Raw genomic sequence first — 16,019 nt, forward strand, 5'->3', positions numbered from 1 at the left:
CCATCATCGATGAGGAAAGTACCAAGGCCATGATCCCTTTGTAATAGCCTCGGCTAGTTGGGCGACCTTGGCTGCTTGTATTGTCAGCCAAACGAATAAATGAATAAATAAATGATTAAGTATCAAAGCGTGAAGTAAATTCATTTCATTGCATGCCAAACAGTATCTTCATATGGGAAAGGTTTGTTTTATCTTTAAAACAAGACCTACCCACCCACCAAATATCAATACAAGTCCTTTCAGAATTCAGGCGTTCTTGAGTTATGCTGTTTTTCTACACACAAGCACACCCACAAACGCTACCGACAATAGAACCCTCTTGGCGAAGCAAATTCACTCTGAAATTGTTAATGTTTTAGTTTGTTCTATCATCAGTTTGCTCTAAATAAAATAAAATAAAAAGCCTTCTTGGTGAAGGTAAAAATGACAGCGTTACGTGCTAGCCTGACAATATTTGCTTCAAGTCTCAGGTTTGCTTGAAGATAACAGGTACAGGGCAGGTTGTTCTTTGTCTATCGGTGTTGTCATGGTGTCACCAATTGTCTTTCACTCAAAAAAGTCACGAGCGTAGGCGTGACTGGTGACACTGCCACTATAGAAAGGTACAATCAACGTTCGCATGTGCCGTGCAAATACCTGGATTTAAGAAGCCTAAGGCCAGAGAAAAATAATAACAATTACCACAAACCTGTAAATATTGCCATCAATAGCCACATATACATAATTTCAGACTAAAAACAATGGCTTTTAGTCAGAACATTAGTAACAAATAAATGAAGGGGTTCATTGCATAAAACGTACCATTCAAAGCATTGTTATTCAAGCCGTATATCTTCACCCCAGAACTTTTGTAAAATTCTATTTCTCTTTTTCAGACCTGTTGGTCCAATTTTGTTCTGAAAAAATCCGAGAAGCAACTAATAAATTTGGTGTGGCCTATCTACATCACAAAGTACCCTCACCCTTGGTGAGTCATCCGATATCATTAGTTGCAAGACACAAAAGGCTATTTTTGAGCAGGTGACGTCTTGGTTTTTGAATGCTACCTGCTGAGTCTGACGTCAACCGGTAGTTTTCTGACTATCCCGAAAGACAAGTTGTGTAACCCTCATTCGGTAGAAGACTCGACAAGGTTTGGTGCCAGTGTGTGATGCCGGACTTGTTGTGCACATGGACAGTACTTGTCGTCGTTTTATTCTTTTGTGAACAGTTGTCAGGTGAGTATCCGCCATCTTTACAAGCGCTTACCGGGTCACTGAACACATGTCGACTAGTGCTGTGTACCTGCGACTGTGTACGTTACCTGTACCTAGCTAGAGATGTCAGACTGTCTAGTTACACTTACAGGTCCGGACCTTAACGTATCTTGTACCAGTACATAAATGAGTATAAACTAGTATCGTGCACCTGTACGTGAACAAACATAGTCACTAGTGTCGTGTCACACAGTACCTGTACATAAACAAACTGGAAACTACAGTATCATGTACCTGTACATGTACAAACTAGAAGCTAGTATCGTGTATCTGTATCAACACTATGATATAATATAACAACACTAGTGGATACTATTTTCTAGACTAAAAATATAGGTGATCCCCGGCTAATCTCAAAGATTACAATGCAGCACCGAGGATTAGAACAACACCTACTCCTGTGTTGAGATCGAAATATGTTATGTCTAAGACAAATTAAGACCACAATTTACTACTAAAAAGACACTTTTTACCTACATATGTAATCTACAGATAATTGGCTGGAACTAAATCCAAACCGGACCTGTGCCTAATTTTTTGCCTTGCCGCCAGGCAAGGCTTTACGCCAGCTTTTTTCCATGGATCAATGGACGGACCTGTTAACCTTGCTCTTCCAAAGACCCTTTCAAAGGCCCTTCCAAATCGCCTTTCTCATGGACAAGTTTGACGGCTCAGGCAGACAATGGTACAGCCCTGTTGAATTTTAAACCGTCCATTTTACGTATTTGTTTCTGTTTGCGGTCGGTTCTAAAAGCATTTAATATTTGGTTACATTGAATAAATGAAGCGTTTGTATGGTAAAATTCCAAATTCATTTGGAGTGACATAAAATCAAGTGCATTATCTCGCAACAAGAATTGCATTAGCTATTCATAAAGATGAAACAATTTCCAAATCAGGCTAATAAATTGTATGTGAATATATAAGTAGCCATGACGTCATCAAAACGTTGGAGAGGCCGTCCGAGACCGCAGCAAAACGCTAACGTGAGTTTAGGAGAGCGCCAGCTCAAAACGTCACACGAGAAGTCGCAATAGATAATATTTAGGATCATTTTGTTATATCGCTGTGGCTATTGACACACTGAGTGTGCCTATAGCCTAAACAGGCTATTGACACACCGAGATTCCAGCCAGCCAATCAGAGCTTGTAACATGCCTTTCCCGACATTATTTTGCCAGGCTCTCGTCTCATTACAAACTTTTCACATAAGTAACAGTTGTTTAGACATTTTTCGGAGGATTAGACATTAGAATCTTTCAATCTTGGAATGAACGGACGTATTCAAGTTATGCCTTAGATTTGGATACCTGTTAATACAAGTTGGTAATGTGAATGTTAGCATGGCGTAATGGTTAGCGTGATTAGTCGCCACACTGCCGACCCCGGTTCGAACCCGCCCAGTGAAAGTTTTTTTTTTTTCAATTGTCCTTTTACCTTTTTATAACATCCATTTGATATAAGAATATTTTCGTCATGCGACCAGAACCATGAAAACCCACCTTTGGGACTTTTTGGTCTGCATTTTCAAGAGTGCATGTTTAGGTAACAGTTACGTTTATTTTTCTCAGCCGCAGAATCCACCCGCTACGTTCTTATTTTGGACGGTACACTTATTATTTCTTTTAAATTGTTACTGTATATCCTTGAAAGAATGTCTAATTATTTCATATTTATTAGTTGTCGAGGGTCAGAAAATGCAAGGTCATATTTTAAGACACCTACATATACTTGCAACAAAATTAACAGATCAATACAAGGCTTTGGCTACCATAATACGTATTTAGCAGACAAGCAAATTATCCTTACTGCACGCCAAGGCACAGCATTTTGCCTTGCCGGGCTTGAAGTGCCGACCTACCTTTTCCTGACGATATTCCTACCACGCGGCAAGGCACAGCTTTTTTAAAAAGATTTCTTGTTTAGGTACATGTACATAAGGTACTAATGTCGACAGGTATAGGTGGGCGTTGTCACCGTTTAATCAAGGAGGTTTCATCTCCTTGGTTTAACTTAAGAATTTCTTTATGTTTGCGTGAATGAAATCCACGACATCGACACTCCCAATGAAGTTTTAACTGACGCTTGATACTCTCAAAGCTTGGTCATGGATCATGGGGTATACGTAGTCAAGGTTCCCTGATCTGAAGCGAAATAACGTCCAAACATGATCGAACAACATATTCTATTTGTTATGTGTTTTGCCTCAAAACAAAACACCATTTGTTGGCTGAGGAGGGGAGGGTGGGGCAAACTAGACACACCGAACATACAGACTCTCACTTTGTAGGCTTTGACTTCTTGATTTCTATTGATATAATGAGTAAATACCATTCCATGTATTCCTCACACAGCAATTGAAAGTCGAGGGTACGTGAGCCTGGGCTGTTGGAAGGACAACAGTGACCGCGCCATTCCCATACTCGAGGGCACCGACCCGCGACTGGACGGCTATTACCGTGAACGCAACAATGCCACTGAGAAGTGTTTCCAGGTAGCACTCTCCCGCAATTTCCCCGTGTTTTCTGTTCAACATGGCGGGCAGTGTTTCGGGTCTGCCGATGGGCTGAACACTTACAACAAGTATGGACCATCCTCGGATTGCGGGGGAGACGGCGAAGGTGGGGTTTGGGCAAACGAAGTCTACCAGATTATAGGTATGGCGTTTCTTTTTTTAAAGATTTTATCAAATCTTTATTTCAATAAACAATACATCAATGCACCAAAAAGCAGTTACTCAAGCACTGTGTCACTGACGAAAGGATAATATCTGAAAAGTCAGACCGTTTCCAAAATCTTTTTGGCGTACATGTATCTTATTACCTGGATGTCTAACCTTCATCGAAATGCATCAATACATACAACAAACAAGTGGTATATAAAAAAGATACTTAGTAGTAGCACAATGGGTAGATGAGCTAAGAAGAAGTTTGCGTAAAATTTAACTTCCCTCGCGAAGCTTCTGAATAGTGTGTCCTTACTGCTGCCTAACCACGTAGTAAAGATTACATGTTTAGCTATGGAGACCAATAGATTGATTACCATGTAAATGTGTGGCATATGTTATGATGAAGATGTCAATTTCAATTTCTACCAAACAAGCAAACTGGCAGGAAAATGCAAGACGACGTAAAAAAATGATCACGAATTGCGTTGACTTTACAAGCAGAGATCAACTGTAAATAATTCTATCAATTCTAAAATCCAATGTTCAGACAACACATGTACAAAAAGTTGGTACATCGACATCCTCCTACGCACGGTCCCCAATAGGCGGTTAGCTAGCGCCATTTGGGACCGTGCGTAGGAGGATGGTACATCGATCACATCTCTTTATCAATTACATTGCTTTGCATACAATGTACTTTGGAAAGCTTTATGTTTTGGACTAAACGCCGTCATGATTTGTTTTAAAGTATGCGACAATGATAACATATTTTTAAGCATGTTTAGATATGGTTTAAACAACACTTTTTTCCTCCAACAATTTTTTTTCAGGAGGATATAGAAGCCTGGGTTGCTGGGAGGACAATGCTGACCGGGCCATCGCGACACTAGAGGGGACAGATCCACGTCTTGATGGCGACTATGAGGAACGAAGCGACGCTATTGAGAAGTGTTACCAGGTAGCACTTTCTCGTGGCTTCACACTGTTTGCTGTGCAGAATGGCGGCTGGTGTGCCGGATCGGAGAGTGGACGTCAAAGTTATAATAAGTACGGATATTCCACGGCCTGTGGAGGAGATGGCGAAGGCGGGCCTTGGGCAAATGATGTCTACGAGATACTGGGAGGTAAGTGATATAGCATTCTACTCAAACCTCGCCTGTGGCTCAAATAATGGGTTCATACAATGTACAAGACACTTTTATTTCGGGAAGCTCTGCTAAACGGGGCTGAGGTTTCCGCCGCGTTGTGCAAAGGCATATATAGCTGTCAGTCAATCAAAAGCATTCCTATAGGAGTTATTTTGGTGACAACAGATCAGTCTAGTTTCCATTATATTATTTTGACCACAGTGGCGGCTGCGTGGGCATCAAAGACCATGATGGTAACCTCGACAAACTCTCGTGTTGCAAATGTATTGAACTCCTTGGCCGGCTAACACCTCTAGAAAATCCAACCTATTTAATTGGTCAATTGAATCTTGTATGATTCCACCAGCCGATTGAGAGACTAGACCAGTACGTTCTGGTGCACACGTGTGATTATGGGCTATCATTTCATCGGAACGTTACTCATGATAACTATAAAAGAGTCGGTTGTGATTCAACTTGGCGACTAATATTTGCCTATAACTTGACAGCGTGCCTGAACAGAAGCACAGACGACCAGTACGGGTACAGATGGAACCTGACTGCCATCAGAGACTCGTCGCTATTTACTTTTGAAGTCCGAGCGAACAACGACGTACACGTGGCTCTGTCGTCACAGAATTACGACCTCGATGACATGTACGAAATCGTCATTGGTGGATGGAACAACACAAGCTCTGTCATCCGCCGCAGCAAAGGTGGAACCGACCAGACTGGAAGTCCAACGCCAGGTAGGACTTTTTATGAACATGTGTGGTAGTTGCTAGTTAGCCAGCGAAAGGATATGTCACCCCGTAAGGGGCGCTATAACCCCGTCGTGTGTTAGCACGTCAACCGATGATGAGCTGCTAAGCCAACTATGGAAGTAGATCAGAGTATATATGCCAACTTCTGATAAATTACAGTGTACATTGTGTAACAAAGAATGCCATTCTGTGTTAATGTGATGACATTATTAGGATGCAATCTTTTTGATTCAACACCGGAAAACGACCAACCTACCTACTTTATGCCGGGGGTAGTTACCAACTTCGTCGTACCTAGTCACGAAGGTCGTAACGTTAACCGAATAAATCTTCTGACAAATGACTCAAAATAACTTCTGATCAGAACGAAGTCCGTCCTGTGTATGCTTTGACACGACTAGGATTCAAATTGAACAACGGAAAATGATAGTCTCCTTCACTGGCGTCTCTAGGGCCTTGGCGAGAGTTTTTTTGGGGGGGGGGGGTGGACGATGATTCGCGATTTTTATCCGACAGGAAAGAAAAATATGCCGGGAAAGGAAAAATGCCGGGAGAGGAATATATACCGGGGGCTTGTACCGGCCTTAGCAAAAATCGCCAATCGACAAAAAAGATCGTCAAGGCCCTAGAGATCCCTAGAGACGCCGGGAAGGAGGCTAGGAAAATGACCAAACCTGCCCGAAGTCGGGTTCGGTACCATGTAGCCTCTATCAGGCTTCGTGGATCGGTGGTCTAATTGTAGAAAATGGACAAATAGAGTCAATAGTATGCTAGGGGAGTCAGCCGGCCAGAAAAAAAAAAACTTGGCCGGCCGACTCCCCTAGCGTACTATAGACTCTATTTGTCCAATTTCTACCGATCCACGTAGCCTGGTAGAGGCTAACTCACATGCGCTAGAGACACGAGGTCGTAAGGTCACGTGACCGACGGGAGGGGCTATTCATTCTGAAGAAGGCTAGTTGCTCGGCCGAAAGCAGAGTCCTGAAAGACGATACAACGCTTTTTTGTGTGTGTGTTAAAGAAAAGTTTCGATCATATCTTTTAAAGATTGGTACCATGCAAAAAAGTGCTCCTTCATAATTCGAAACGTTTGATACCTGTGCAACTATTACTAGCAGAATACAATGACAAGTCTCATGTTGTTTAATACCTTCAGGCATTCTATCGTCAGCGGAGTCTAGAGGTTTTTGGATATCCTGGACCATGGACGGCACCATTAGTGTTGGAAAGCAAGGGGAGTCGCAACATTTCATGCAGTGGACGGACCCTGAGCCGCTCCAAGTGGTCTACGCAGGGTACACTACCGGGTGGGGAAGCACTGGGGAGTGGAGGTTCTGTCCGGTGCTTATAGGTAAGATTACAACCAGTTGAAAAGTTAGCCTCCAAAGAAGGCTCTCTGGGCCCCTTTTCCGTATTTGTTTGGCTCATGATATTACACTTTTGTTGCTGGCCCTTTCTTTTTGCACTGGGTCACTTCTACTGCCGGCCCGACACTGTGTGCCGGCCCATAGAAGCGACCCAGCTGAAAGTACAAGCAAACCAGTACAAAAAGAAAATGCCATCAAAAGTGTATTATGAGCCAAAAGACGGAAAAGAGCCATCTATGGAGGCTATTGAAAAGTTAAAGGCCTTTCTCTTGGTGTGTAGGGCGAGGCCCATCTCCCTCTCTGTTGCCCCTGGGCCACACATTTTGCGAGTAATCTCACAGATCTATTGTTGCCTGTTGGCAAGGCAGTATGCATGTATCCAAAGGGCCAACCAGTATCCATCAGGCCACCAGAGCCGGTAGAATACTGGTTGGCCCTTTGGATACTGTCTGTCTGTCCCCTTCCTATGGGTTCATTTCTTCATTAGTTGCTTTTGCATGTTGGAAGCTTGGAGTTAAAAACATTGGCCATTTACTGTAATGTAAGCAATATGTAAGAACACAGTGGACTACTACTAAGCAAGATGTGCTGGTTTATATAAGCCGGATCACAGTTACTAGTACACTGCACATGGACATTAAGTTGCATTGTGGGTAATATGCGACAGTTGAAGGTCCATGAGGTTTGAGCATACATGTACATGTATACCAAACCAAGGAGCTTGATCAAACATGAGCTAGACAAAGTCTCTGTGGCCGAATGGTAATGCAACCCAGCTGCTTGGCCTCATTTCTCAGATTGGGTACCTTGACTGCCTGCAATGATACACCAAGGTGAAAAATAGCTGTTAACAAGAGCCTTTGACATATTACTGGCAATGCATCTTGCTGTGCATGCGCAGTCTAAACCATGTACAAGCCTATAGCTAAGCTCTGCAGAGCTCTGAAGGGCATGCGGATGTGACATAGAATATCATTGTTATTTCAGATGGAAGAACAGAGCCCCAGCCATCATCCTCTGGAGGATTTAATGGTTTTCATGTATTCACCATATTTGTTGGAATCATTGCGGCTTTTGTTCTATTTCAACATGGAAAACATTGGCTGCAAAACAATAATTGCAATTGCCCAATGGCCCGGGCTCTACGCTGCAGACGGCGTCCTGAACAGAACCAACAGAACACAAACGTCCACTCTATCTCTGTCAGTCTACCAGACTCACGTGCAGAGATGGATAGCCATATATCCATTGGTGTAGACAATGCAAGCGCAGAGTACGATGACCCACCGTCTTACCCGGAAGTTGCAACGTCAGTGGTCCAAGTAGAGCCTGCCTCCTCAGAGGACCCTCCTTCTTATGCACATGTTTCTTCAGAGGACCCACCCCCTCCTTCATATGATGATGCCTTGAACATGACTTAAAAAACGGAGTTTGAAGATGTCATAGTTAATTTATCGTACGTGTTATCTGATTATAGTACATGAATTATGCAAATAAGGTTTTGACTAACATGACAGTACGTGGCCATTGATCATGTCATTCAAAGCTAAATGTGACTAAGATATGAAACAATAAAGACTTGTATCTCTGAAAACACAACAACCAAGAGCAATTCTCACCCTTGAATTAGTGGCCTCTTCCTTTGACCCCATGACCTGGAGTGTCTGTCAGCTGTCTGCCAACAGGTTGATTAATGACAGTCTTGAACTTTACTTCCTGAAATTTGGCCCTTTACTCTGTTTCACTCAGTTTTTCCATGTGCAATGCGGATGTGACAGAGAATGTCATTGTTATTTCAGATCGAAGAACAGAGCCCCAGCCATCATCCTCTGGAGGACTAAACGGTTTTCATGTAGCCGGCATATTCATTGGACTCTTTATGGCTTTGGTTCTATTGCAACATGGAAGACATAGGTTGCAAAACAATAATTGCAATTGCCCGATCGCCAGGGCCCTACCCTGCAGACAGCATCGCGAACAGAACCAACAAGACACAGACGTTCACTCTACCACTTTGTCTTTGAGTCTACAAGACATTGACACTGACAATGTACGTGCAGACGGTGACACGGAAAGCCAAATATCCATTGGTGACTTATTTGATGTAGACAATGCAAGCGCAGAGTACGATGACCCACCGTCTTACCCGGAAGTCGCAACGTCAGTGGTCCAAATAGAGCCTGCCTCCTCAGAGGACCCTCCTTCTTATGCACACGTTTCTTCAGTGGACCCACCTCCACCTTCATATGATGATGCCTTGAACATGACTTAAAAAACGGAGTTTGAAGATGTCATATTTAATTTATTGTACGTGTTATCTGATTATAGTTCATGAATTATGCAAATTCCAACATTACAGTACATGGCCATTGATCCCTTTTTTGTCATTCCAAGCTAAATGTAACTAACACATGAAATATACATGTATTATAGTGTATAACAGACTATCAAGAGCAGTACCCACCCATGAACTAGTAGGCTCTTCCTTTGACCCCATGACCTGGAGTGTCTGTCAGCTGTCATCCAAGGTTGATGTATTAGGTCTAACAACTCTTGAACTTTACTTCTGTTTTGAGATGTGCCTATACATAGCATCTAAAAAAGGGAAATAGGAAACACAAACAGACAAATGATCACACTGAAAACAAAATCTCTACCTGTACAGGTGATGGTGATGGTTTCTTCTATGATGTGCTGATGATCTTCCACTGGCTTGTTAGGATACAGCTTGGATGTGAGTGATCTAGATGATGTGACCAAGAGTGTTGTTGTTCTTTTCAGAAGAAAGAAGAGAAACCAATCAACCATCGTCAGAAGGACTGGCTTGGTACCATATAGTAGGCATTGTCTTTGGGTGCTTTGTGTTTCTGACCATAGTTGGAAATCGGAACAGAAACGCTGGGAGGCCCCCATCTGCCAGAGCGCCTCCCGCCCCAGCGACCCCACAGAACCAACGGAACACAAACGTTCCCTCTACCTCAGTCAGTCTACCAGACTTACGCTCAGTCAGTGACACGGATAGCCAAATATCCATTGGTGATTTATTTGGGGTAGACAATGCAGGCGCAGAGTACGATGACCCACCGTCTTACCCGGAAGTTGCAACGTCAGTGGTCCAAGTAGAGCCTGCCTCCTCAGAGGACCCTCCTTCTTATGCACATGTTTCTTCGGACGACCCACCTCCACCTTCATATGAAGATGCCTTGAACATGACATAAGGGTTAAACTATATTCTGTCGCTATCACTGTTGCCAAAACTCACTGGTCCATCTCACGCAATCTAACGTATCATCAGGAAAAGACACTTTGATCCAATTCAGTGGTTTGCTGCTAAAAATCTTCTACTGGTTGTTGAGAAATTAAGATGAATGATGAGGGCAAGAATCAAAGGACTTCTTTTTCGAATCATGCTGCCACAAAATTAGCTAGCTCATGGTTTGAACTTCACATTCGCAGTATTGTAACTGTTAATGATACATTTTTGTATTAAGCATCTTAATGTATATTTCTATGCATGCATTTGACCATGCATATATATGTTCTGAATTTTCTTCACTAACGAGTACATTGTATTAAATGTGACACGTGTATTAAATGTGACACGTGTATTAATTGTGACAAATGGGCAACTACTGTATCTAGTTGTCACTTCGTAATCTATTTTCAATTGGGTAAAACATTCTGGTCCTGTTAAAGGAAGTTTACACCTAATCTTCGAAGAGCTGGGAAGTGTATATACATGTACTAACTGTAGTTTTCATTGCTCTAGAGGTCAATTTATAAAAACTAACAGATTTAACAAAAATGACACTTTGTTGTGAATTTGATAAAAACTTAGTTTATTCAAGAACACATTAGTTTATTAAGTAACACATTAATCTGAAAAAAAAAAAACAATAAGAGAAAACTTGAATGTTGCTGTAATGTACTATCTTTTGTTGGGATACCAATAATTCAAGACTGATTAAAAAACTTTTATATCAAAATTTCAGTTGAATAGATCTGTTTGTATGATACTGTTGAAATGCTATCTTTTGATCTTCTATATTATCAAGTACATCTTTAGGCCACACCAATTTTATTTGTAGCATCTCCGAAAAAAAATTAAGTCCCCAGAAAAAAATCATACAGTTTTGCTATCGAAAACCTGTAAATATTACCATTTAGAACAAAAAAAAATAAAATTTCAGCCAAAAAACAATGCCTTTGTTCAGAACATTTGTTACAAATCAAACTGAAGGAATTCATTATATAATACATGCCATTAGACTCCTCAGGCTATTTGTGTGTTGTTATTTAAGCCAAATATCCTCACCCAAGACCTTTTGAAAGAAAAAAAGAAAAAAAAAATTTAAACCTGTTGGTCCAATTTTTTCTGAAAAGCAACAAATAAATTTGGTGTGGTCTTTGCAACATATAACAATGAGACTTTTCCAGTATCAAAACCTCATGTCTTTCCTTCTACTTTGTAAGACGTTGATGTCCTCTATGGCTTGTGAGGTCATCTTTAGAATAGCTGCTACATCCATTGGCATTGTGGGGTTGCTGTCACAAGGAATCCTGGAAATACTTGAAGTTGAGAGGTGAGAGGGTTGTGTGGTGGCATGCCCTGCTTCCAAGCTCCCCCTAACATATTTAGGTGGTACTGCAGTCCAGGGAAATGCTGCATTCTCCAGAATGTCTGATTAAAAGTGTCAAGGAAAGAACCATGGAATGATTGGACAGAAATGTTTCTGTTTCAAAATGCAATGAAACACAACAAGTACATGTATGACACGAAGAAAAGATCATCATATATGTAATGTACTACAGTAGAAGCCACATACTTGCATAATTGTTCAAGGTTCAAGGTGCATAATGGATTACCGCACACTTCTGTTAATTGCGCGGAATCCCCAAATCCCAAACTGTTGCGGTATAGCAGGATAATTTCGCATTATTGCACCACCCGGATAATTGCACGAAATACACTGGCAAATGGTGTGTGCAAGCTGCAAGTAAATGACTTCTACTGTGAAATCGATGTGTATGTACAGGTAGTAACTGACAGGATTTGTTTGGCACTCAGCTGTGCCCCCTGTCATCTTAGGGAAAAAGTGCAGATTCTGCATGTACAATGTACTGTAAATGCAGAAACTTTTGCGGTGGTTTAATGTTCGCAGTTTTCATGGTGGCCGCTTCACCGCAAACTTAGGCCCCCTTTAGACAGACAACAATTATATAGTCGTGCGACTGTTATTGACTATTCGTTGTGGGCAACGGTTGTCTTTAGACATGCGTTCAGAGTATTGCGGGACACCCGCGGCGCAGGATTCCACTGCGGTGCGTGCGTGCGTGACCCACAGTGACCTCTTGCTTGCAAATTAAAAATGGCGGGAGAATTCTTAATTTTCGTCATGCAGCAGATTACTATTCTTTTGCTTGCAAACAAATATTGTCCCCAACAAAGAATGACACAGAGACGGTAAAATCTGGAATTAAACCCGGCGTTCGTGGCCGCCGGTGGTATTACAGATTACTACTAGTATCATGAAGGATGTAGCCACTGGTGGCGGTGCATTGCGCTGGAACAGGCAGTTTCTGATGACAAAAATACGTTTCCATTACTGACTGCATGTACATCTACGGAAAAAAATGCCCTTTCAAAAAGAAAAAAACATGCTGCAGGCTTATTAGCATATGATCCAGTCCCGTCGCCGGCGACGAATTTTCTTTAGACATGTGAGGAATAGTCGCGGACCCCCCGCTGAAGGGTCGCGCGACTGGGTCCGAGGTGGTCGCACGATGATTCCATAAAAACCCTTGCACGACTATTTTGATCCTCTTTAGACAGCCTTAAAATACCGTCGCCGGCAACGTTGTCGACAACAACAGTCGCACGACTATGAAAGTGTTGTCTGTATAAAGTCGGCCTTAAAACGACCACAAACATTTTGTGCCACAGTGCATGGTGCTATCGTGAACTTAAAAGCACCGCGAAAAGTCCCTTTTCCCGCTACCGCAAAATTAAATCCCCACGAACTTAAATGCATTTACAGTACTACGGTAGGTTAAATGCAAATGTAGGTTAAATCTTGCAAGACCCAACATATAGACCTGATACATTGCAGCTTTGTCTGAATGTTTGGGTCTGAAGTTACTTTCACAGTTTTTAAAAAGACTTAGTAAACTCCATTCTCATGATTTTAAACTGTATTGATGAAGGTAACTGACATTACAAGATGCATGTATACTGACAAAAGTAAACTAACTCAACATGTTCACTTTACATCTGCAACTCACTCCCACACACTCACACCCATTTAACTTTTTAAGTAACACTACGCCTTCAATAATATTTTGATTACAGCAAGACTAATGCTTGTAATCTCTGTCAAATCAAAACTGTGTTACCCAATAATCTAATAATCCAACACCTGGGTATTACCCTACATTCCGAATCAAAGTTAATCCAAAATGTCACATTATACAACCCACTTACAATCTTTCTAAAATTTAATTTCCTGTAAGAAAAATTTGGATAATCCACCACCTGTTCAAGCGGTAACATACTGTAAAATGTTTGGCCTTACAAAACTTTATGTAGCTCCCTGGTTCATAGAATGTTCACAATCAATTTGGGAAATTCAAAACAACATAATTAAAATAAATTATCTTTGCCACCAAAGTTAGTGTTCAGTGCCATATGTATGTCTGTCTGTTTGTTGCCAGCATAACTAAAGAAGATGTGGACAGATCCTTATGATACTAGTAAACTGGTATTGGGTCGGAGTCGAGGAATCAGAGGTGAAATTTGATAATGGGCCTCTTGGCGGCTCTCTACAGTACTGCAACAGAACTTCCATTTTTTATATCTTGTGTTCTGGACATGCTATGGTTATGATTTCGAGCGCTTGATAGCTTTCGTTGTTTTACTCTACTAACCCCATATAGCACCAGTACATGTAAGAGAAAATTGTAGAAATTTAAAACTTTGACTCAGCCATTGAGTCATTTTCTAATATTGATAGACAGCTGGGATCAGTCTATTCACTCACACTCACAAGCTGCTTGCTCCAGGGAGCATGGCACTACGACATATTTTCCTTGAAGGATCAGTCTATTGAATTTTGAAATTCTTTAACAAACCACAAACACAAGAGAAAGATGTTAAAGATTGACAGCAGCAGGTGCTACATGTTTGCCCCACAACATGCTGTGTTGTCACAACAAAACATCCACCAAAATGGCAATCTGCCAGAACACAGTTAAATAAACCTCAGAATTCAGAACAAAGGGGTGCAAGTCAGGAAATTTAGTCATTTAGCCATCTTCTCAACAAATACCATGCTACACAAGATTTAGGGACAATGGCCAAGACAATACTTGCACTGACTAAGAAGATAAACACCTGCTGCAAATGTCCCTTTAATATTTGGTTATATTCATGGGGACCTGCATGCCCTTTTACATAGAGCGTAAACAGCTATTTTGATACCACGTAATTCATACCTAAACCTCTCAAATCCAATGCAGACCATAATCGGTGCTTTTGACGTAAAGCATAATTGGAGCTGGAATTTTGTGTTGAGTAGAGCCAGCCTGCTGAAAATAAAGGAATATGTACATGTAACGTTAGTTCAACTTAATCCGTATGGTAACCTATATCCGTTGTATATAAAAATAGGGTATTTGGGGATCATTAAGTCGGTGGAAGGTAGTTTCACATTGCAATATTTTTGAATAAAATGTTGATGTTTGAAACCCACGTTTTGAATAAAATGTTGATGTTTGAAACCCACGTCGTTGACCTGAAATCTCTATTATACCCAGCTTTTTTTTAAAACAACGAATCTAGGTTACCCCCGGATTAAGGTGAACCAGCGTTAGAGGTAGGCAGTGCTTTTCTGAATTTAGCGTGACTACTATAGTACAGTATTACCATTAACGCTAAGCCCCACCACCCATTGCAGGCCCCCCGTTACCTATCTGAGCTGTCAAAACCTGGCACCCCAAATTACCTCTGACACTACCCTGAGTTCCTGGTGTAGTAGCCTTTGTGCTGGATTCCAAAGCAAATACAGTACATGGATCCCAGTGGACAAAATACCTCGTAAAATCCTCCTTCCCTCTGGGCTATAGCTCACTACCCTTATCTTAAAAAGGAAAGACATCTATACCCTGCCTGGTGTGTAATTCCTTGCGCAAGAGTGGCAGGTTTCCAACCAAGAACCATTAATCATGAATCGGTGGCGGACACTGAAATTTCTAGCTTGCACAACTGTAAAATAGTTCTGCTCGATACTTAAATTGCAACTGAAATCTTCTATTCTCTATGGGAGAGTTATCTATCAAAAGGAAATCCTGTCTTCAACAAGGATGAAGGCAGGGATGAGATACCTTCATACCCTCTGTCATCACAGTTAAATACTGATGAGTTGAAAAAGTTCTACAACATATTAAGGAAGTCATGATGATGGTCTCTTAAATGGCAAATTACTCATCCATGTGACTTCAACCGACACAGATGAACTTTCAAGTTAAGATATAAAGGTTAATGTTGAATTATAGTGGGCCAGCTACGATTAGCGGTGAATTAAGAAGACCCTCCTTTATGCATGTCTTGGCTAGAGAGTCTTTTGTATAATGTTAGGCTCCTTAAAAGTTCCCACTGTGTTGTCACAATAGCTACATGTGGAGCTTTTAACAGAACAGCTTTCAGAGACAGAGCACTGTTTCCAGTTCACTTCCAATGGCAAAGAAGATCTAAACAAGAAAATTCTGTGTTACCTGTCTTAACCCTTAAACTGCCAGAGTTTCAGTCTATGAAATGCTATCAGTGCCAGGGTTGGCTGCTG

The 16,019-nt window shown here is 41.5% G+C and overlaps 2 protein-coding genes across 5 annotated transcripts in view; one reads left to right on the forward strand and one right to left on the reverse strand.

The window, feature by feature from the left end:
* Nucleotides 1–986: 986 nt before the first annotated feature.
* LOC118427484 lies at nt 987–11,165 on the forward strand. Of its 4 annotated transcripts, none has more exons than XR_004832525.1 (7): nt 987–1,217; nt 3,611–3,913; nt 4,755–5,048; nt 5,561–5,800; nt 6,972–7,166; nt 8,982–9,716; nt 9,964–10,101. XR_004832525.1 is itself a non-coding variant. In XM_035837305.1 (7 exons), exons 1-6 carry the CDS (start codon nt 1,151–1,153, stop codon nt 9,452–9,454), a joined length of 1,572 nt encoding a protein of 523 aa, XP_035693198.1. In that variant the 5' UTR covers nt 987–1,150; the 3' UTR covers nt 9,455–9,489; nt 9,964–10,092. The 4 variants fall into 4 exon arrangements, 3 of the variants coding, with proteins under 3 accessions (XP_035693198.1, XP_035693200.1, XP_035693199.1); XM_035837305.1 differs by having other exon boundaries at nt 8,982–9,489; nt 9,964–10,092; XM_035837307.1 differs by lacking the exons at nt 8,982–9,716; nt 9,964–10,101 and adding an exon at nt 8,170–8,638.
* Nucleotides 11,166–11,544: 379 nt separating this feature from the next.
* LOC118428086 (uncharacterized protein C5orf34 homolog) overlaps nt 11,545–16,019 on the reverse strand; it is a 40,209-nt gene continuing 35,734 nt past the window's right edge. The window contains exon 12 of the mRNA XM_035838055.1: nt 11,545–11,863. Coding sequence (XP_035693948.1) covers nt 11,622–11,863 — 242 coding nt within the window. The 3' untranslated portion in view covers nt 11,545–11,621. The remainder of the gene's footprint in view (nt 11,864–16,019) is intronic.

This window comes from Branchiostoma floridae, chromosome 12, assembly GCF_000003815.2.
Source record: "Branchiostoma floridae strain S238N-H82 chromosome 12, Bfl_VNyyK, whole genome shotgun sequence".
In the NCBI taxonomy this organism is placed as follows: Eukaryota; Metazoa; Chordata; class Leptocardii; order Amphioxiformes; family Branchiostomatidae; genus Branchiostoma; species Branchiostoma floridae.

Bases quoted from the DNA above. Each gene is read 5' to 3' on its own strand.
- LOC118427484 (XM_035837305.1), top strand. From the start codon at position 1,151: ATGCCGGACTTGTTGTGCACATGGACAGTACTTGTCGTCGTTTTATTC. The intron at 1,218-3,610 runs GTGAGTATCCGC...TTCCTCACACAG, and splicing joins CTTTTGTGAACAGTTGTCAG to CAATTGAAAGTCGAGGGTAC. The intron at 5,801-6,971 runs GTAGGACTTTTT...TAATACCTTCAG, and splicing joins GACTGGAAGTCCAACGCCAG to GCATTCTATCGTCAGCGGAG.